The 20,813-nt window shown below is 43.4% G+C and overlaps 2 protein-coding genes across 2 annotated transcripts; one reads left to right on the forward strand and one right to left on the reverse strand.

The window, feature by feature from the left end:
* Positions 1-1,020: 1,020 nt before the first annotated feature.
* Positions 1,021-8,004, reverse strand: WDR77 (WD repeat domain 77). Its single transcript, XM_072644336.1, has 10 exons — positions 7,653-8,004; positions 7,362-7,547; positions 6,101-6,242; positions 5,762-5,811; positions 5,032-5,102; positions 4,706-4,760; positions 3,813-3,884; positions 3,252-3,360; positions 2,764-2,832; positions 1,021-2,131 (listed from the first exon to the last, which is right to left on the reverse strand). The coding sequence occupies exons 1-10, from the start codon at positions 7,849-7,851 to the stop codon at positions 1,972-1,974; spliced, it is 1,113 nt and encodes a 370-aa protein (XP_072500437.1). The 5' UTR covers positions 7,852-8,004; the 3' UTR covers positions 1,021-1,971.
* Positions 7,507-19,443, forward strand: ATP5PB (ATP synthase peripheral stalk-membrane subunit b). Its single transcript, XM_072644337.1, has 8 exons — positions 7,507-7,593; positions 8,116-8,318; positions 8,498-8,534; positions 15,198-15,343; positions 16,247-16,410; positions 16,898-17,023; positions 17,664-17,843; positions 19,260-19,443. Exons 2-8 carry the CDS (start codon positions 8,279-8,281, stop codon positions 19,341-19,343), a joined length of 777 nt encoding a protein of 258 aa, XP_072500438.1. The 5' UTR covers positions 7,507-7,593; positions 8,116-8,278; the 3' UTR covers positions 19,344-19,443.
* Positions 19,444-20,813: the final 1,370 nt, after the last annotated feature.

Genomic DNA, 20,813 nt, shown 5'->3' on the forward strand with positions numbered 1-20,813 from the left:
TGCAAATTCACAAACCCACGTATAGCTAATAACATTGATACAGCGCCTGTGCTAGGTACTGCGCTAAGTGCTTTACAAATATCTCAAAACAACCCTGTGAGGGAGGGGCTATCATGACCCCCATTTTACAGTTGAGGAAACCAAGGCAATGGAAGGTAAGTGACTTACCCGAAGTCACACAACCAACGGGTGAGACTGGATTTGAACTTCGGTCTGCCTGATTCAACCCAGCTCTCTACAATCTGTGCCACCTAGCTGCCTCTAGAACATTTATCACCTTTATTCTTTAGCAGTCCCAACATTCAATACTACTACGTGCTAGGCATTGGGGATTCAAAGAAAATGAAGAACAGACCCTGCCTTCACAGGCTTTACTGATGTCAGATAGAGAAAAAGCATAAAGACTCCTAGTAACCACTAAATAATGTAACAAAAATTAAATTAGTTAATCTTTAAAGAGACAGGAAACAAACCATTACTGATATGGGAATCATTCCTGACAGCCGTCTGTGATGGTGGAAAACACATCATCTTTTTGAGGAAAAGATAAAAATACAAAGCAAGAAAAATAATTTCTTAAAAATATAATGTGCAAACATGACTCCATCTTGGCCTTTTAAAACAAGCTGCTGATACTTAAAGATGGACAAAGGATATTGATGACAATTTTCTAAAAAAGGATTATTTAATGCAAACCAATCTGCATCCCAAGTGGTCACCAGGCCAAGGCTGGAAGGCCTCATCAGCTGTTCTGCTGAGAAGGTTCTTGTTCAGCTAGGGTTGGCCTAGGTGATCACTAAGGTCCCTTTCCAACACTAAGTAAGATGTGTTCATCTTATCCCTGAAGAGATTTAACCAGATTAACCGATGTGTCCAAGGAGATAAAGATTGTAGCTAAGGTGCAAGGTGAGACATCAAACCCAAATTTCCTGGGTCTCCAGTGCTTTTCTGGAGAATAACAGCGACACAGTTGTGTGCCCTCCACCCCTCTCTTACAACACACGAGCTTTAAAACACACACACAAAACAGAGAATTTTATTTCACCAAGTCATCTAAGATTCTCCATTGGGATGGCTCTGGTAATGGAATCTCTATCACTGATACAGCCCCAACCACAGCAAGCCAACTCCTGAAAGCTGAGAAACCTCAAGAGAAGGTAGTCAGGGCAGTTTGGTTTCAAAGGAGCAGATCTCAAAGCCTTCCCCTCTACTCTGTCAGTTTTCTGTCTTGCCCCCACCTCCCATTCTCTCCTCAAATTCCTCTAGATGTCCCCAAACCAAGTCTAAGCCGTCCCTTCTAGCATCTAGCCAAAAGAACACATTGGAACTAGTCTCTAGGGCTGAGGGCAAGAAGGTGGCAAGGAATCTCTTAGAGTGCTGTAGCTGCACTAGGGGAAGAAGGTTCCAACAAACTAGGAAAACTAGACCTTTTTCCTTTCTGCTCAGCCAAGGAAAGAAACCACCTCAAGTGACTGAGGGAAGGAGTTGTCCTAGTGTTACCCAAGGTGGGAAAGTCTTTTAAAGAGTTTCTCATTTCTGTCTCAGATCTATAATCACAATAACTAAAAACCCCAAAGGGCACATGAGGAATACCATTCCTAGGACACAGGATGCCCAAATCTCAGTTGATTCCCAGGATTCTGGCAATTCCTCACCACCAGAGAGAAATGAAGAGGCACTTCTCTACCCCTTTATGTACTTTTTTGGAAGGAGGAGGGACAAGGGAAGGTAACTAGATGTGGGAACAGATGGTTCCGATTATCTTTGTTTAAAAATTTAAATATAATCTAAAAAAATAAATGGCTGTCTCCTTATGACTCTACAGGACCCCAGGCAGAGAAGCATGGTGCCTCAACTGCTCAGCTCTAACAGATCAAACCTGTTTCACACAGGACTTGTCGTCTCACAAACCAAAGGGTAGGTGGGTATGGATTGGTAGGAGTTTGGCCTTTTTTTTGCCTCAAATCCAATCTACTTGCTGGCACCACAGGGATCAGGAATTAAAATTGGCTCTGCAGACACAGTGTGGTGGAAGACTTGATGGTCCCAACCCACAGTCGTGAGCAGAAAGTAGTTGAGTGGGGACCATGTAGCATCTCTCACAAAGTCCCTGTGGGCTTGGCTTCTGAACCTGGAAAAGAAAGAGAATATGGAGCCTGGCATAATGGGAAAGGACTTAAGGGAGAAACACAATTTAGATGGATCTGGAATATAGCATTTGAAGAAGGCATAATATACCACTTTACAACATCCACTGGCCACAGAATCAAAGAATTTGAAAGCTGCAAGTATGTGTTACAGAAGAGGAAAAATGAGATCCAGAAAGGTGAAGTAATTTGACTAACATCCCAAAGTCAATGGTCAAGTGAAGACTAGGACTTGTGCTCCCTGGTTCCCAGTCTGGACCTCTGACCCAACTGCTGCTCCCAATATGTAAGTGTGTCCATGGCACATCTACTGTCTCTTGGAGAGGAAGAGTCTCTGTAACTTGATGACACTCAGGTTAGAAGGGCCACCCGCCTCACTTGCTGATGCAAAGTGCTGGTTTCAGGTCGGCCCTGGTACTTGGAAACTTGAATGTCCCTTCTTTCTTCACCATTCCTAACACAGGGGATGGGGACAGACCTTCTAATTGACTTTTTAGAAAGGGAAACTCAAGCCCAGGATACCATAAGAATAGTAGAGACCTGAGCAGTCATGCTGGCTAACCCACACCCCAAAAGGAATTCCTGCATCAGGCCCAGGATTCCATTCTATACTTACACCTCTGTAAGGTTGGCGTCAAGCACAGCTACAGAACAGTCTTCACTGAGGGACGCCAGGAGGGGAAAACTGTAAAGAAGACGGAATCAACAGCAGAGCTGGCAGCTGCCCCACTCACTCAAAGGAGATGCTAGGCTGCTGCTCACCACCTCAGGAAGCTGGTGAAGGGAGGGGACTGGGAGAACTGAGGATAAATCACTGGGCCCACATCCAGCCTGCAGTTTCCCCTGCTATACCAGCTACCACTGAACACACGGTAGGAATGGCAGCACTCCCGAGCCACCTTTAGCAACATCTCTATAACCCAAACAACTGGTGCTGGTGGTGTTTCGCTCAGTTCTCACTGTCAGCGCAGTCTAGGCCTCAGAGACCACCTGACCAGCCAGGACAGGACTTGTTTCAGTAGCTCTCCCCATAAATATCAGCTCTTTTGCCCCCACTAATAAGACACAGGGCACATGTGTGGCCACCTGGGCAAAGGTCAGTACCTGTCTAGTGAGAACACCAGCCTTGTGACACTCTGAGAGTGCACAGAGGAGCCGAGCATCGGTTTAGGGTTCTTGATGTCCACAAGGAAGACAGTGCCGTTCTCATCACCTACAGGGAATGAACCAAGATGGCATCTGTGAGAGGTCTCACGACTGTTTTTGTCCGAGAACCAGTACTCAATTACTTTTTCCCAAGGGTGCTATTTTGTGGGTTTCCTGTGGCCCATTTCAAATCCAAACTAGCCCCTCAACCAACTCTGGCCTGCTCCACATAAGCCCACTGTCAAAATAAGTCTGTCAAAAGCTTCCACGTGTTCAGGAGTGCAGTTAGTGTTGGCTAACATAAAAGGAGGCACGAACTATCATGAAGGAGAGGCTGCTGCAGGAGGAAGTCCTTCTCACACTTGCATTCCTAAACAGATCCAGACTGTATCACAAATCATGGACAGCCAACTTCCCTCCTGGGCCCAGAGACATCAAAGTACAAGAGGAAGGATGGTGATGAAGAGGTCTCAGCCCCAGAGCTGATACGCTCAAGAAATAAACACCAAGACTTCTTACCAAAAGTGAAAACATTTTCCTTCTGAGGATGCCAGGCCAGTGAGGTAGGAAGGTGATGGGAGGCATTTTGGCCTGAGAAAGCGAGAACAACAAAGAGAAATGAGAAGAACCAAAAGAACATTATATACATAACAGAAACGTTCTTCAAAGGGTAACTGTGAATGACTGAGCTATTCTGAGTAATATGATCATTCAAATCAACTACAAAGGACTTATTCTATCCACCTCCAGAGAAAGAACTGATAAATCAAAGTATATGTAGCATGGTTCTACATCAAATGTTCTCTATTGCAGGGTTGGGAGGGAAGAAGACAACTCAGAATTCAAAACGTAACAAAAATTAATATATAAGATCTTTAAAAAGTGAGAACAAGGGAACTGAAAATTCCCCAGAGTTAAAAAGTCCAAATATTCTTCACCCCAACTGCATCCTTTATCCATATTTCAGCCTTGGGCCTGGAAAATACTCTCCTCTGATCCTATACATCCAAGACACTAGCAAGAGAGGTATATTGATACATGAGTCACCTGCTACTGTGGTGAATGAGACAAGACCTGTCCAGAAACAAGGTATCTCCTTTCCCTACCACCTGGGAGGATTAGATTAACAGAAACCTACAGCAGAGTTTTGGCAAACTACAGGACAAATCCAGCAGCCATTTTTTATATAGTCCTCTTGAATTAATAACGATTTTTGCATTTTTAATTGTTTGAATGTATTTTAAAATACAAAAATCATTCTTAGCTTCAAGTTCCATACAAAAACGGGTGGCTGCCAATGTTTGCTGACCTCTGTACTAGAGACTAGAGAAAGTTGTTTCCCTACAAGAGACCTGTTAGTCTGTGAAAATCAAAGTCATCGGGCCTTTTCTAACACCACCATTCAGACTCACCAATATGTGTAGCTGGTTTGGGGCACCGGATATCCCAAAGTAAAATTCTGTTGTCCTAGAAGTAATAACAGAATAAAAAACTTCAGGATCAATATGGTACAATTGGAAAGAACATTGGATTTGAAATTTGAAGTCCACAGTTCATATCTTAACTGACATTTACTACTTGTGTGATCATAGGCATTTTCCCCTTCTCTAGGTCTCAGTTTCTTGAATGGTAAAATAAAGGTCTCTCCCAATTCCTAATCTCTAAGATGACCACTTTAGGCTCAAGTTGTACTGAGTTTGCTAAATACTTTAGATATGGGCAAGGAGAATTATCTTACCTCACTGCATGACAGGAACTTAGACTCCTTGTAGGGACAAGCAGCAACGCAGGAGACTTCACCAGAGTGAGCTATGAAGGAAATGTAGACCGCACCATCACAATCAGACAATAGCAGAGAGGCCAGGACAAAGATATCAATAGAAAAAAAAATACTTGGCTTCAAGATAGGATTCTCAATCATCATGTTTAAAGATGTGGCCAAGATACAGGCAGAATTGGGGTAAGTTTGCACAAAGAACAAGATTAATCACAGCCATTAATTAAGCCGAGAAGGCAGCCTGTCGATCGGGGAACCAGCACTGGCTCTCCAGTCAGAGGACATAGGCCCTTCCTACTGCCCGAACTTGGGCTTGAGATTCCCCTCTCTAAAATGAAGGTTAGTTCACAAAGTCTCAGAGATTCTTTCAGTTCTAGGTCTACCTAGGATCCTCAGCTGCTACCCCTGGAGGAAGAGGAATACAGTGGGAGAAGACTTCTGGGAGGCTTCAGGTAGAACACCCAAGCCTTAGGATGTCAAGGGCACCAGAAGCATGCTGCAGAGGATAAGAATAGAGAAAACATCTTCTCCTTAAAGCAGAAGGATGAATATGTGATTTCCTAATGGCCCTGTAGACTCTAACTGGGTCTTACCCATCACTATACGCAGCTCTGAGCACGAAAATCTAATCCAAAAACTCAAAAGACCTAAGATGGCAAAGATGGAAGTGGGAAGGGGAGGTAAAACTCACCTCTATATGATTTCAGCACTTTCTCTTCAGCAAGGTCCCAAACTTTAATGCTAAAGAGAAAAAAAACCCTACATTTATTCCTAAACAGAACAGTGTATAAAAAGTAGACGTTCAAGTACAGGCACGAAGATACAGTTTAGAAAAATTCCAGAGGTTTCCACTTTACTCAGTTTCTTACCTGGAATGCTCAGTTAGGATGATCTGCTGTTTTGAAGGTGTCTCTGTGTTTTGAATGTCTTAATTATTATCCAGGTTCTTTTAATGAATGAACCAGCATTATTTAGTGGGGCCAAAAGGAGAAAAGGGGCAAGAGCAAAGTCGATAGTAAGAGCAACTCACCAGAAGTCCTTGCTGCCACTGACGGCCTGTGTGCCGTTGATTAGGACACTGACACTGGTCACTACATCATCATGTTCATATTTGCAGAATTTGTTGACAATGAGTGTCTCCCCCTCATCCAGTTCCCACAGTTCCACAGCACCTAAAAGATGTGGGGGCTAGAATTATGTCACATCTACAATTCACATGGCAGCAAAGGTCACTTCTAGGACTGCAGACCCTCCTTTGGCTCTTGTCCTATAGATCAACAAAGTGAATTAGTCCTTCTGCAGAAAGCAAAACTACAGGATGACAGCAATTCCCATCATCAAAGGTTTGAACTGTTTCCCTCATCACATGAATTTATATTGGTGCTTGTTTCCCTAAAAGAGTGGTCTGACAAAAACAGAAGAGGAAAAAGACACAAGGGAAACTGGTTATCAGCCTTCTGGGAGGAAAAAAAAATATAAACAATCAGCTCCCAAAGGGAAAGCAATCTGTTTCCCCTGGGGTTTTCTGCACAGATATCTGGCCACTATGATTAATCAATCCAGCTTGCCCAAACCTTGAAAACATTTTTCTAAAGGACTGGGAAAGATGAAACATGAATAAAAGACAAGTTAGGGTCTCAAAAACAAGAATACTTATGGAAAGTTCAGTCTCTAATATCCCTTTTCTATTCAAACACCAAAATCTCAGCTGAAAACGAGGATCCTGCTGGAGGGCAGAGGCAGCAAACAGCTCACTCCTCTCTTCAGAGCCAGGGACCAGGCCCATGGAACGTTTCCTGAGCTGTTCCTGCCATGTCAGTTAGCTTCACTTAACTGTTTTTCTGTTTCATGGGAGAATTCTATGGGGGAGGGGAGGCCATGGGGGAGTGACTGGTGTAAGGACCTATTCAAAACCTCAGCTGAAGAGATGGACCTCCAGAGTCAGGCTGGGCAGGCACGAGGGGAGGGGTCCCTTCCCACAAGGAGCAGGAGGCCCTGACGACCCCGGGCTGGGGGCTCCTGGAGGGGCATTCTATGCCCGGAGCCAGGCACACGGCTCACCCGCAGCTGGGGGCTGAGGTCTTCACAGTCCGGCCTTCGGGGCATGAGCTCAGGAGGAGGCAGCCCCACCTCCGGCCTCACGGAGCCCAGGGTGCCAGCTGTCACGGACTCCTGGCATCCTCATGTCCCCAGGGAGGGTCAGGACGAAATCCGAAGCCTGGCCCCTGCCCGGGGTAACTACGGCCTCCTCCCCCCCACTCCCTGGCCACACGGCCCCCGGGGGTACTCACCCGAGTCGGAAGCCACGAAGATGCCCCGGTTCCCCACCCAGGCGAGGTCCGACAGCCCGGCTTCGGTCTGGACTCCGGCCGAGCAGAAGCCCTCGTTGGGGGCCGCGCAGGGGTCCTTAAAGAACCACAAGGAGCCGGCCCAGCTGCGGCCGCTGAGGCTGGACGCGCCCAGGAGCAGGGAGCCATCTGCGGAGAGAGCGGGCGGCCGGGCCGCGGGTCAGCGCGGCCGGAGGTGACGGGGGAAGGGCTCGGGAGCGGGGGCAGGTCGGGCCGGGGGCGGGCGGGGCTCACCGGACCGGTAGCGCGCCGCCTCCAGCTGCCGCTCCATACAGGCCGGCGCGTTGGGGGGCAGGTTCCATTCCGGGGCGGAGGAAGGCAAGCTCAGCGAAGGCTGCGACGGCTGCGACGGCAGGTCAGGCAGCGTCTCCGACTCGGACTCGGGGTCCGGCTCCGGTTCTGTCTCCGATTGCGGCTGCAACTCCTTCCGCATCTCCACGGCTACGACTCTCGTACCGCCTCGGTCCCAGGATCCGCTCCCCACGTGGTGTACACTGGGGCTCCCCGCCCCTCTCTGGCCCAGAGGCCGGAGTCCCCGCTTCTCGCGAGACTTGCCTCCCCGGCCCCGCCCCTTCGCCTTCTGTTGGTCACTGGGCTCTAGCTACGCTCTCAGTCCTCCCACCTCCTCTGCTCTTTCCCCCCCCACCCCACCCCCTTCCCCCCACCAACCCTGGCTTCCTTTCTGCTCTCGCGACAGTTGGGGCTGGAGACGGGAGGAGCGGACATTGGACGAATCGGGAGAGCGTTCGCTTTCGTCCTCTCGCGAGGTTTGCCTTGCGCCATCTTAGTGCGGCGGCTGACAAGGTCTCCCCGCCGGGGTCACAGGGACACAGAGGCAGCCGAACGGACCCTCGCGCAGCATGCTGTCTCGGCTGGCGCTTCACGCTGCCAGCGCCGTGGGTGAGGAATCCCAGCCGGGGGACGCGGGGCCGTAGCTGCGGGGGGAACGTTCTTGGGGCAGCGGCGGCAGCAAGGGATAGGGGAGGACCCTGGAGGGGTCGAGGGGAGCCGCGGAAAGGGCGCGGGCGGAGAGGCCTGGGACCGCGACCCCCGCTAACCCGAGCTCTGTGTCCCCACAGCTCCGGCGCTGAAGAACGCGGCCCCGCTGGCTCCGGGGTAAGTACCGCCCGCCGTCCCTCGTTTGGGCTCGGGGCGCATCCGGGCCCGGACCCGGACCCCGCCTAGCAGCCCGGGCGCGCCAGCCAGATCCGGGCTTCCACCCCGCCCTAGACACCCGCTCGGCCAAAATGCTTACCCGCGCCAGAGCCTAGCCTCAGTTTTCTCCTCGGTATCCCGAGGGGCTGCCGCGCAGGCCCTCTGGCCGGGCCTCTGCCACTATCTAATAGCCCCAGGTTGGCAGGGGTCAGCGTCCTCGAGGTCGGCTTCTCCCTGGTGACCTTGGGCGGCTAGGCTTCTCCGCCCCTCCCCCCTTCAGGTCCGAGCCCCGAACAGCCCCGGAAGGCTCTTTGGGTCTCCTAGGCACCTCCTGGGTGTCCAGTTACTGTTAAGTAACGGAAAACTCTATAGGGCAGTCTTGTATTTGCATGTTTTAAAAAAGGTCATTTTTTTACATTTTGTTGTTAAAAAAAAAAGAAAGGGTAGAAGCAACATGGCTTAGTGGTTAGAAGACTGTTGAAGGCTAGAAGACTTGGCTTCAGGGTCCACCTTGGACAGGTCACTTGATTTTTCAGCACTCTAGACACCTCCCTAAGACAGGACTTTAAGTTGCAGAGAAAGTGGTAACTTGCAATTATTAGAAGGAATTTTCTGGGAATTCTGTAAACTGATGAAGTCGCAAATTTGGTCCCTATCCTTATTCTGTATGGGGGGAGGGGGGGAGATACCTGGAGCTACATTCTTGCTGACCTGAATGTTGGTATAGTGTTAGCTGAAAGAGGACACTTAGTGAATGACAGGTAGAGGATGTTAATGATGGATAGCAGATTTATAGTAATTAGAAAAGAATTGCTCACAGAGAGCAAGAATGGCCGAATTAAGACTGCCAAACTTGTTGACTGACTCTTTGTTTTTTGTTGTTGTTAATAACTTTAACTGACAACAAACAAATAAGAAGCAAAATCTTACCCAAAATCGGGCAGTTCGATATATACTTGTGTATTTTTGTAATGGGCATTATTAAACTCTTGAAATAAAGAAGCATTCTAGGCATTTTGCACTTTGTTTTTAGTCAAAGATCGTAAAAGTTTTTCATAATGAATTGGCCAACAATACTGAAGAATGTTGTTCAGATAATCATAGTTAGGTGGATCCATGGATAGTTATGCCAAGAGAACATGAATAAATGTATATGTGTCCATTTGGATGCATAGTGATGTGCAGTGGGACTCTGCCCTTGGCCTTGTCCTGATGATAACTACCAAATTCTTTCTTCCCGAGGCTGTTTAAAGCCACTTTTGGGGAAATAGCATGTGGTTGTTAGCCCTTCCTATCCACTTTTTTATTTACTTTTGCATACTGCCACAAGTAGGATTCAAAGCCACCTTGCCTCAGCCTAGTGTAACATTGATTTGGAGTCCAGAGAGACCCATGTCTGGTCTCTGACATTTGGAAGCTCTGAATTTGGGCAAGCTCCTTAACTTCTCTGAGTCGCAGCAAGCATATGCCTTCTAATCCCACTCACTACCACTAACTAGCTGTACCTCCCTACAGAGCATATCTGCAGTGCCTCAAGAATACTGTGAGGTTCAGATAACATACATCATTTTCTTTTTTTTTTAAATTTATTTATTCATTTAACTTTTCAACATTCATTTCCACAAAATTTTGAGTTCCAAATTTTCTCCCCGTTTCTCCCCTCCCCCCATCCCAAAATGCTGAGCATTCTAATTGCCCCTATCACCAATCTGCCCTCTCTTCTAACATCCCTCCCTTCCCTTATCCCCATCTTCTCTTTTGTCCTGTAGGGCAAGATAACTTTCTATACCTCATCTGTATTTCTATTTCCTAGTTGCAAGAACAGTACTCAACAGTTGTTCTTAAAACTTTGAATTCCAACTTCTCCCCATCCCTCCCTCCCCAACCATTCCCTTTGGGAAGGCAGGCAATTCATTATAGTCCATGTCTGTGTAGTTTTGCAAATGACTTCCATAATAGTCATGTTGTGTATGACTAACAATAATTCCCTCCATCCTATCCTGCCCCCCATTGCTTCTGTTCTCCCTTTTGATCCGGTCCCTCCCCAAGAGTGTTGACTTCAAATTGCTCCCTCCTCCCACTGCCCTCCCTTCTATCATACCCCCACCCTGCTTATCCTCTTCTCCCCCACTTTCCTGTATTGTAAGATAGGTTTTCATACCAAAATGAGTGTGCATTTTATTCCTTCCTTTACTGGAATGTGATGAGAGTAAACTTCATATTTTTCTCTCACCTCCCCTCTTCTTCCCTCCACTAAAAAGTCTTTTGCTTGCCTCTTTTATGAGAGATAATTTGCCCCATTCCAGTTCTCCCTTTCTTCTCCCAATATATTTCTCTCTCACCCCTTAATTTCATTTTTTAAAGATATGATCCCATCCTATTCAATTCACTCTGTGTACTCTGTCTCTATGTGTGTGTGTGTGTGTGTGTGTGTGTGTGTGTGTGTGTGTGTGTGTGTAATCCCACCCAGTACCCAGATACTGAAAAGTTTCAAGAGTTACAAATATTGTCTTTCCATGTAGGAATGTAAACAGTTCAACTTTAGTAAGTCCCTTATGACTTCTCTTTACTGTTTACCTTTTCATGCTTCTCTTCATTCTTGTGTTTGAAAATCAAATTTTCTCTTCAGCTCTGGTCTTCTCATCAAGAATGCTTGAAAGTCCTCTATTTCATTGAAGGACCATTTTTTTCCTCTGAAGTATTATACTCAGATTTGCTGGGTAGGTGATTCTTGATTTTAGTCCTAGTTCCTTTGACTTCTGGAATATCCTGTTCCATGCCCTTTGATCCCTTAATGTAGAAGCTGCTAGATCTTGTGTTATCCTGATTGTATTTCCACAATACTTGAATTGTTTCTTTCTACCTGCTTGCAATATTTTCCTCCTTGGCCAGGGAATTCTGGAATTTGGCCATAATGTTCCTAGGAGTTTCTCTTTTTGGAACTCTTTCAGGCGGTGATCTGTGGATTCCTTGAATACTTATTTTGCCCTCTGGTTCTAGAATCTCAGGGCAGTTTTCCTTGATAATTTCATGAAAGATGATGTCTAGGCTCTTTTTTTGATCATGGCTTTCAGGTAGTCCCATAATTTTTAAATTGTCTCTCCTAGATCTGTTTTCCAGGTCAGTTGTTTTTCCAATGAGATATTGCACATTATCTTCCATTTTTCCATTCTTTTGGTTTTGTTTTGTGATTTCTTGGTTTCTCATAGTCATTAGCCTCCATCTGTTCCATTCTAATTTTGAAAGAACTATTTTCTTCAGTGAGCTTTTGAAAGCATTCTTCCCCTCATTGGCTTTTTGAACCTCTTTTGCCAATTGAGTTAGCCTATTTTTCAAGGTGTTATTTTCTTCAGCATTTTTTTTGGTCTCCTTTAGCAAGGTGTTGACCTGCATTTCATGCTTTTCTTGCATCTCTCTCATTTCTCCTCCCAGTTTTTCCTCCACCTCTCTAACTTGATTTTCAAAATCCTTTTTGAGCTCTTCCATGGCCTGAGCCCATTGAATATTTGTTTTGGATGTTTGGGACACAAAAGCCTTGATTTTTATGTCTTTCCCTTATGGTAGCATTTTTCTTCCTCATCAGAAAGGATGGGAGGAGATATCTGTTCACCAAGAAAATAACCTTCTATGGTCTTATTTTTTTTTCCCTTTTTTGGGCATTTTCCCAACCAGTTACTTGACTTTTGGGTCCTTTGTCAAGAGTAGGGTATACTCTGGGGACCTGTAAGATATCAGTTCCTCCAAGGTGGCACAATCAAGTGTGTGCTGGTCTGGGCTCAGGGAAGGATTTTTGTGCCCAGAATCTTAGCAGTGTTTCCTCTCCACAGGCACCTGACCTCCAGTTCCACCAAGCTAGCACTAGGGGGGTGGGATTCAGTCAAGCTGTGGGGGCAGGGCCTCCAGAGACAAAGACCAGCTGCCTCAGGGCGTCTACACAGGGCTGAGGTAAGACTCAGCTCTTCAGTGCCCCTGGGGGTTTTTACGATCCAGCTATGGTCTCAGGCTGCTGTAGGGGCTGCCCTGAGAACTCCTGCTGCCTGCCCAATGTGAAGGCCCTTCTCCCTTCCTGGCCAGCTGAATAAACCCTGTCACTGACCTTTGGCACCTGTGGGTTGAAGGATCTGTGGACTCTCTGCTACTGGGACTAGGGATTCCATGACTGGAGATTCCACCCCAGAGGGCTGTTCACAAGCTGTGCATGAGGCTGAGGCTGGTGCAGCTGAGTTTCCTGTGGATCTTTCAGGTCACCCTGGGCTGGAAATCTCCACTCTGTTGTTCTCCACTTCCGCTGCTCCAAAATTTGTTGAGAGTCCCTTTCTACAGGTGTTTCATGGGCTGTGTGGGAGCAGCCTCCATATGTGTGTCTTACTACTTCACTATCTTGGCTCCGCCCCCCCACATACATCATTTTCTAAACCTTTAAAATACTGAACAAATAACAGGTATCATTTAAATTTTTTTTCAGTACCGTAAATGAAAGACATGGAAGGAGTACTTACTAAAGCAGCTGGGTGATAGCTAATGTTAGACCAAATATATAGATCACTCCTATAAGAGGAGAATTGATTGAAAGTAAAGAAACATGTAAATTGAAAGAAATACTTATTCTGCCCTTGCTCTCCATCATATTTTAAAGACATAGAGTCCTTATTCAAGATCTGTAGACTTTTTACAGCTGAGCAGGAGGCCAACACAGACAGATCACTCTCATTTGCTCTCATTCCCCCATTTCTCTCATGTTACTTCTAGGGCAACCTTCATTCAGTTGAAAGCTTAGGAACACTACTGCTGTTTTTGATCCACAACAGAGGTGCCTCCTTCCTGTACCTACCCCTATCTGTAACATCACATTCCAGGAGAAGTCACCCAAAGTCACAGGGAAATGGCCTGAGCTCTGCAAGGTACCTAGGAACACTGGAAAGAAGGGGGTTCTGCCTGCCTGCTCCTTTTGGTTCACTTTGTGGATATGAAAAGGAGAGAGAGCTAGCAGGATGTATGTGGGTTCAGACATGAAAGTGTGAGGAGAAATCTGCATTTCTTATGTTGTCTTGGCACAGGCTTCCTCAGTGCTTGTGCCAGATACGCCAGCACTTATGTAAGAGCACTCAGATTTTATTCATGCTAAGTTTGGAGGAAAAGTAAAACCCACATTTAGATTAATAGAGCATTTAGGATGATAGGATATGGTTTCAGAACAATCCAGGTAATCTGAAAACCCCCAAGATGAAATTTAAGAGATGTAAATGTGAAGAAGCCTTGCAGTTATCTTGAAAGATTATCAGAAGGTTAGAGTGAAAGAGACAGGACTTGTTAGCATTCACAAGAAAAAAAAAAGGAAATGATATTGTGGATGCTAAAAAGTAACACAGACACATACACACACACACTCACTCACATACTCCCACACCCTACCTTTTGAGACTATTAACAACCTAAAAAGGTAAAACTGGATATTATATCTAGAAATCTTCTGGAAGACAGATTATGTTCTTGACTTCAAAGGAGAGAACTAGGATCTATGGGTAGAAGTTAGGAGAAGCCACATTTTTCACTCAATATAAAGGATTCTTAACAATTAGAGCTTGACAACATGGAATTTTGACTGTACAGAGGTGAGGAACCTGTAGCCTCAAGGCCACATCCTCCTAGGTCCTTGGGTGTGCCTTTTTGACTGAGTCCAAGTTTTACAGAACAAATCCTTTTATTAAGGGGATTTGTTCTGTGAAGTTGGATTCAGTCAGCGGGCTGTACTTGAGGACCTAGAGGGCCACAGGTTAGAAAGATAATAGATCTCTTGTTGTGGAACATAGTCAAAGCAAGCTATCGAGATGTTGAAGAAAAGAACCATATGTTGGTAAGCAAGTTGGATTAGTTAACCTCTGTAAGGTAGACATAGCTAGTTAGTGGTAGTGAGTGGGACTAGAAGGTGGACCTATGTCCCATCCCTCCAGTACCATCTCCATTCTACCTGTTGGGAAAACTGAGTCAACCCCTCTTCTTTGATCTCAAGAATTTGTACTGAAATTTCATGTACTATTTCTCATTTAAAAACAAAGACAGTTCTTGCTTTATGTAAATTAACCTTATGCAAATTTTTAAAATTCTGAAAGAAATCAGCATTCTAAAAAAATCACCTATTTTAACTTTACTCTCCACTGCTGCCCAAGCCTCTCAGCTCTTTGTTCTGTGGCCTTCATCTTCCCACCCAAAAAAAACAAAAACCCAACTTCCAAGTGAAAGCTGGAAACAGATGTGGACACCTCTGCCGTTACTGAAGTGGGGGCTTGGCTTAAGACCTGTAGTGTGGAGAAAGAAGACCTTTGCCTGCTCCATCTAGCCCCTGTGTGTCTGTCCTGTGCTTGGGTACCATATGTCTGGCGCTGGCCCCAGTGTATGTCCATGTCCAACCCCCATGTGTCTACTTCCTAAGTGTTCCTTCTGCTCTCCACCTGCCCCTCATCCCCCTGAACCTTGCTGTAGCTCTGTCCCTCCAGGGCTGTGTAGCTCCCCACCTCATTTCCTCTCTTCCTTCTGTCTTCAGACAAATTCGCATTACGTAAAACATTTAGGGAACAGTTGACTTAACATAAAGTCAGAACTGTATGCCACTTTTACTCTTTGCAGGGTGTTTCAGGCAACCAGAATTTTTCACACAGCTTCTGTCCGTCTGGCTCCTTTGCCTCCTCTTCCTGAGCATGGAGGGAAAGTTCGTCATGGGTTGATTCCTGAGGAATTCTTTGCGTTCATGTACCCTAAAACTGGAGTTACAGGTAAGCAAAGTTTCCTGCAGAAGTGATCCAGTCTTAAGTTTGTGATGGTGGTATTTTGGGTGCATGACTTTGTTATCATTTCTGCCTTTTCATTATACCTTGTTAATTTGTTTGGATAACCAAAACCAAAAATTAGACCCTTTCTCTTTTATACTCCTTTAAAGGCTGTCTACCTGTTTATTCTTGAATTATTCTAACTAAAACTTGTTGCTGTTACCACTGGCCTCTAGAAACTAACAATTTCTGGACTTTATAAAGCCTGGCATTGTTTCTTCATTCATTAAAGTATTTATTGGCATACCACATGATACATAATAACTTCTTTAATGTGTAGAAGATAAAGTCAGACCTTACAAGGTATTTGAGGGAGAGAAGACATATATGAAAGTTAAGAAACTGTAAAGTGTATATTTGCCAAAATGAGTGACTTAAATCAGCAGACAGCATCATCTCTGGCAGGTTCTACCAAGCCGGAGAAACTGTGTGGCTACTATCTAAGCTGACCTAAGTGTAGATGGGTTACCAGGTGATTATTTTTTTACCAAAGCAACTGAGGTACTTTAGGGTTACAATTTGCTACAAAGAGTACCCCTTCTTATAGGATCACGGACTTTTTTCAGGTATTTTTAATGCAAAGGTACTATGAAAGTAAGGTACTAAGTATAGATAGGAGTGGATAGATTTTGCACTGCACCAATGCTATTTTAGTTTTGGGTCTGTTAAGAAATCACTTTGACAACAATGATTATTGAATGTCTTTGATAAATGGAGATTTTCATGCAGTAGAGTGAACTGATTTTTTCTTTATTTTACTTAGCCTACTCTGCAATCATTCTGAAATCTCATTTAGTCCTTATTTCTGATACTCTATGGAAGTTCTCATAAATATTCTTTTTCTTTCAGGTCCTTATGTTTTGGGCACAGGCCTTAGCCTGTATTTTCTCTCCAAAGAAATCTATGTTATTACTGCTGATACGATTGCTGCCATATCAACATTGGGGCTCCTCATTTATATAGTTAAAAAATATGGTGCCTCTGTAGCAGCTTTTGCTGATAAACTCAGAGAGGTATGGATGGAAATTTGATTTTTCCCATTTTAGTTTTGGACAGAAGTTTAGCAATAGGGTCTTTAAGTGATCCATTTGGGTATAAAATGTATTTTGGGGGAGGAAAGTAATTATAGCAGACTTTTCTGCTAAGATTACTTAGCCTAAAGTGACTTATTTTTTAAACTGTCAACATTCTCCAAATATTCCCATATGTAATAACCAGTTTTATAGCAATGCAGTAAGCATCTGTAACCTGATTCACAGATCAAGTCCCATAGAGTCATATTTGCTACGTTTACTAAAATTCTTGATTACTTTTTAGTTTTAGGTTGGTTTCTTTCAGATATTAGGCTGGTGTTTTTTCATCTTTAGCTTCCATGAAAGTTGTGTGCATTTTTTCTTCACTTTGCATACAAATGAACCCTAACTCTGAAACGGAAAAATGGATCAGTGATTATTATCATTGGCTTTTTCACTAATCTTTTCATAAATATCTTAATTGCAGGACCAGCTGGCTGAGGCAGAAGGGCTGAAACAGGCATCCATAAAAAATATCCAAGATGCAATTGACTTGGAAAAGAAACAGCAAGCCCTGGTTGCCAAGCGACACTACCTTTTTGATGTGCAGAGGGTAGGATTTGGATTTTTTGTTTTGTTTTGTTTTGTTTTTTTAGGAATTAAAAAGTAGTTTTCCCACATAAGAAAAAATCATATGTCCTGGGAATTCAGTGTATCAGATTCAAGAAAAACAAAATCTCACTATACATGCCTGATATGTAGAAATATGATAATCCATTTTTAGAGAATTTAATTCACATGTAACTTGAAAGAATTATATTCAATTTGTTAAGCATTTTATTCACTTCCACCATTTGCTAATAACTACTAAGCAAAAGTGTCAAGTGCATGCCTATGTTGAGATTACAGAGTGACAAAAGCAGTTTCTTAGAACATGACAAATTAGAAGTTAAATATTCAAGTGGCCTTAATCTAATGTATCAAGAGCAGAGGTCATTGCTTGTTATGTTGGGTTTATCACTCATGTACAAGTCAGGGACCACGTGCTACCTAATGCATGGTTAATTTTGCACCCAATTTGGTTAAGATTTTTATTTTAAGAATTATTAAATTTTAAGGCAAACAACCTACCAAAAAAAAAGTCCCTTTTGTATAGAATAGGAAAGTGATGTTCATAATGTTCTCCTGACATAAATCTTGAGAACAACATATGGTTCTTTAACAACAAAAGTAAGCTTTCTCACCTTCTTTAGAATAACATTGCCATGACACTCGAACTCTTTTACCGTGAGAGGCTGCACAAAGTGTACATGGAGGTGAAGAATCGCCTGGACTATCAGATTGCAAAGCAGAACATGCTGCGACGTAAGGAGCAAGAACACATGATTGCATGGGTGGAGAACCATGTGGTGAAGAGCATCTCTGCTCAGCAGGTAGTGGATTATTGACATGTCTGCTGCATATGGGTCCTAGAGTTGGCCAGAGGTCTTTAGGATGAAGAAAGTGATGCTGCCCTGGCATTTAATCTAAAGAAGGGCATATTCAGAAAAAGTTACTGTGCAACTAATGTAGAATTCTTCCTTTCTCAAAATCTGATCTATAAAGGAGATATTTGATCTAAGTTGTAGGTAAAGTGTGTCTCCACAGTCACTTACCTGGCTGCTTGAACTACAAGGGAATAATTTCCTGTTGTCATTTAGACCATATTCTGTCACCTTCATTTCTATTTAGAAATGACTGAGCAACAAATTTATGCCATAAATGGCTTCTTTTTCTTTTAAAAAAAATTAATTTTTGATATTCCTCTCACTTCCCATTGGTTTCCCTTTTCTCTCCCCGCAAGAAAGAACCCCCCTTTGTGGCAAATGTATAAAATTTAGTAAGATTTGTATAAACTGATTCAGAATTAAGCAGAATGAGAACTGTTTATATGACCATAATAATATGAAGGAAAAGAATATTCCAAAAACTTCATAAAACTCATGTGAAACACACCTACCTTTAATCAGGGAGAGGGTGAAATACAGGTGTACAATGAGCACAGAAATGATTGGATATGACCAATCTGTTCATTTGTTTTACATGTGTTCATTGTTTTCCTTCACATTAATATGATGGTTATATAAATGGTTCTCCTTGTTCTGCTTAATGCTTAATCAGTTCTTACAAATCTTAGTAAGTTTCTTTGAATTCTTTTTGTTCATTTCTTACAACATAATATTCTATTAAACTCATATGCCACTGTTCAGCTACTCCCTAATCAATAATTACTTTCTTAGTAGTCATGTAGGACTCTTTCTGTAGCTGTTTGCATGGAAGGGGTTAGCTATGTAGCAAGCATCTGTATCTGTGGGGTTTGGGAGCAGCTGCAGAGAAGAAAGGCATGAGAACATGGTTGGAACATGACTGAAGTTTCCAGGAGTCAGTGATCACTTAAATATTCACAGGCAGCACTTGTGCAGGGAAGGCCCTGTGCTAGATAGGTTTACACATGCCCCCACTTTTCATCTTCAGTTCCCTTCCCAGGACGACTAGCTGCGTCTCTTGTGAAGAGAGTTGTGATGCTGTAAAGGGGAATGTATGTTGAGGTGGTCAGGTGTGTGTTAGGCCTTGTAGGTCTCATAACTTAGAGCTGTCTTATCTACCTACTTTACTGTATAAATTAAGGTTCTTGGTAGAACAGGCATGCACAAGCTGTGGCAGCCAAAAGATTTCAGGCAACTTGCAGAAAAATGTAGAGGAAAACATCCTTTGTATGTAGAGGAAATCCTTTGGCTGCCAAGTTTTGCAGGCCTGTGATAGAACTTAAGTATTTCGTGACAAACTGACCCGTTTTCTCTCCGTAACAGGAAAAGGAAACAATTGCCAAGTGCATCACAGATCTGAAGCTGCTAGCAAAGAAGGCACAAGCACAGTCACAGTCGCTTGTATAAAGCTATTTCATCATAATTGAGACAACGAAAAACAGTTTCTACTAGCAATGCAGGAGCTGTATTCTTTGTGGCCCTTGTCAATAAAAAATCTTTCTCTGAACATTGTATTGTTACCATCCCTGCTAAGGCTGAGCCTAAACCTTTCTTAGAAGTATGAGATTTGAAAGTAGGAGAGTTACAGTTGTTTTATTGAGAGGTTACCTTTCAGCTTAACTGCTGTATATTTTGATGTAATTGAAAAACTTTAATGAAGTTTAGAACACTACTAAAAGTTCTCAAATTATATCTTATTTTAATTTTGACCCAATCTACCATCTTGAAATAAAATAACTGATAGTCTTAAGACATGGGTGTCTTCTAAAAAAAATTTTTTTAACAGATTTCATTAAAGTTTAATTTGTGGTTCCAGAGGAAATTTGCATCACAGTCTCTGGAATTTTTAGAACTCATAGCTTAGCACTTGATGATTGGGTTATGGTGCTCAAGAAGATTGTTTTGACAATTTTTTCAGAAAAATATGCATAAGAAATTTATGTCAAATGTTTCCCCATTGACTTCCATTATAATCACCCTATAGAGTATAGTTTGGTACGTCAAAAATTCTTCTAAGATTCTGAATAAGTCATTGTCAGACATCATGTATTAAATTCTACTCAACCTCTTCAAGAAAGTATTGTAATTAATTATACAGTTGAATTGTTAAATTTTGTGGTCACACATAAAAGGATATTGTAAAATACGCCACATAATTTAATTCCCAATCCCCTGAGTGTTTTCACTCATTTCATAGTACTTGATATTTCAGCAACCACCATGACTTCATTTTTACTTGAATTGAGCTCTAGGCTATCACATATTGACCCTAATAATAAGAATTTCTAAAGTCCTCTCCCTGATCAGTAACTTAATCACCAGGGATGTCTCTTTGGATATAGTCTTAACTCTTACTTCAGCTAATACTGAAGCCATTGAACTGGAGAGTCCAAGTTAATAACTCCAGGTTAAGAAAGTTTATTGTTTAAATTCCTAATGGTTTCTCTGAGGCTATTCCAGGTATTTATCCCATCTGATGAACTTCATTTCCACAGTTACCTGTCCTCCTCACTGCTTCTTATAAGAAAATCTGGAGAAAACCTCTAAGGTCGTGGAATCCATCACCCTCATTTTGCAGATGTTGAAAATATAGGCCCAGAACGTCAGAACAGAAAGGGAACCTGTTCCCTCTTACTCTAAATCCATCCTTTCCAGCACATCAGGCTGCTTCAAGGACAAGATGCAGATTTTCCTGTGTGGTATTCAAAGTCTTTCACAAGCTGACTCCAACTTAGCTTTCCAGGCAGTTTTCAAATTCACCTCCTGTACAGACTACATTCCTGCCAGCCTGGCCTAATTTTCCCAATAGAAGAAATTTTCATCTTCTGCTCTCATCCCTTGGTATAGACTATGCCCATTTCAAGGAATGCTCTCCCT

This window comes from Notamacropus eugenii, chromosome 2 (genome assembly GCF_028372415.1).
Source record: "Notamacropus eugenii isolate mMacEug1 chromosome 2, mMacEug1.pri_v2, whole genome shotgun sequence".
Classification (NCBI taxonomy): domain Eukaryota; kingdom Metazoa; phylum Chordata; class Mammalia; order Diprotodontia; family Macropodidae; genus Notamacropus; species Notamacropus eugenii.

Bases quoted from the DNA above. Each gene is read 5' to 3' on its own strand.
- ATP5PB (XM_072644337.1), top strand. From the start codon at position 8,279: ATGCTGTCTCGGCTGGCGCTTCACGCTGCCAGCGCCGTGG. The intron at 8,319-8,497 runs GTGAGGAATCCC...GTGTCCCCACAG, and splicing joins TCACGCTGCCAGCGCCGTGG to CTCCGGCGCTGAAGAACGCG. The intron at 8,535-15,197 runs GTAAGTACCGCC...TACTCTTTGCAG, and splicing joins GCGGCCCCGCTGGCTCCGGG to GGTGTTTCAGGCAACCAGAA.
- WDR77 (XM_072644336.1), bottom strand. From the start codon at position 7,851: ATGCGGAAGGAGTTGCAGCCGCAATCGGAGACAGAACCGGAGCCGGAC. The intron at 7,548-7,652 runs GTGAGCCCCGCC...CTCTCTCCGCAG, and splicing joins GGCGGCGCGCTACCGGTCCG to ATGGCTCCCTGCTCCTGGGC. The intron at 6,243-7,361 runs GTGAGTACCCCC...CACATCTTTTAG, and splicing joins CTTCGTGGCTTCCGACTCGG to GTGCTGTGGAACTGTGGGAA.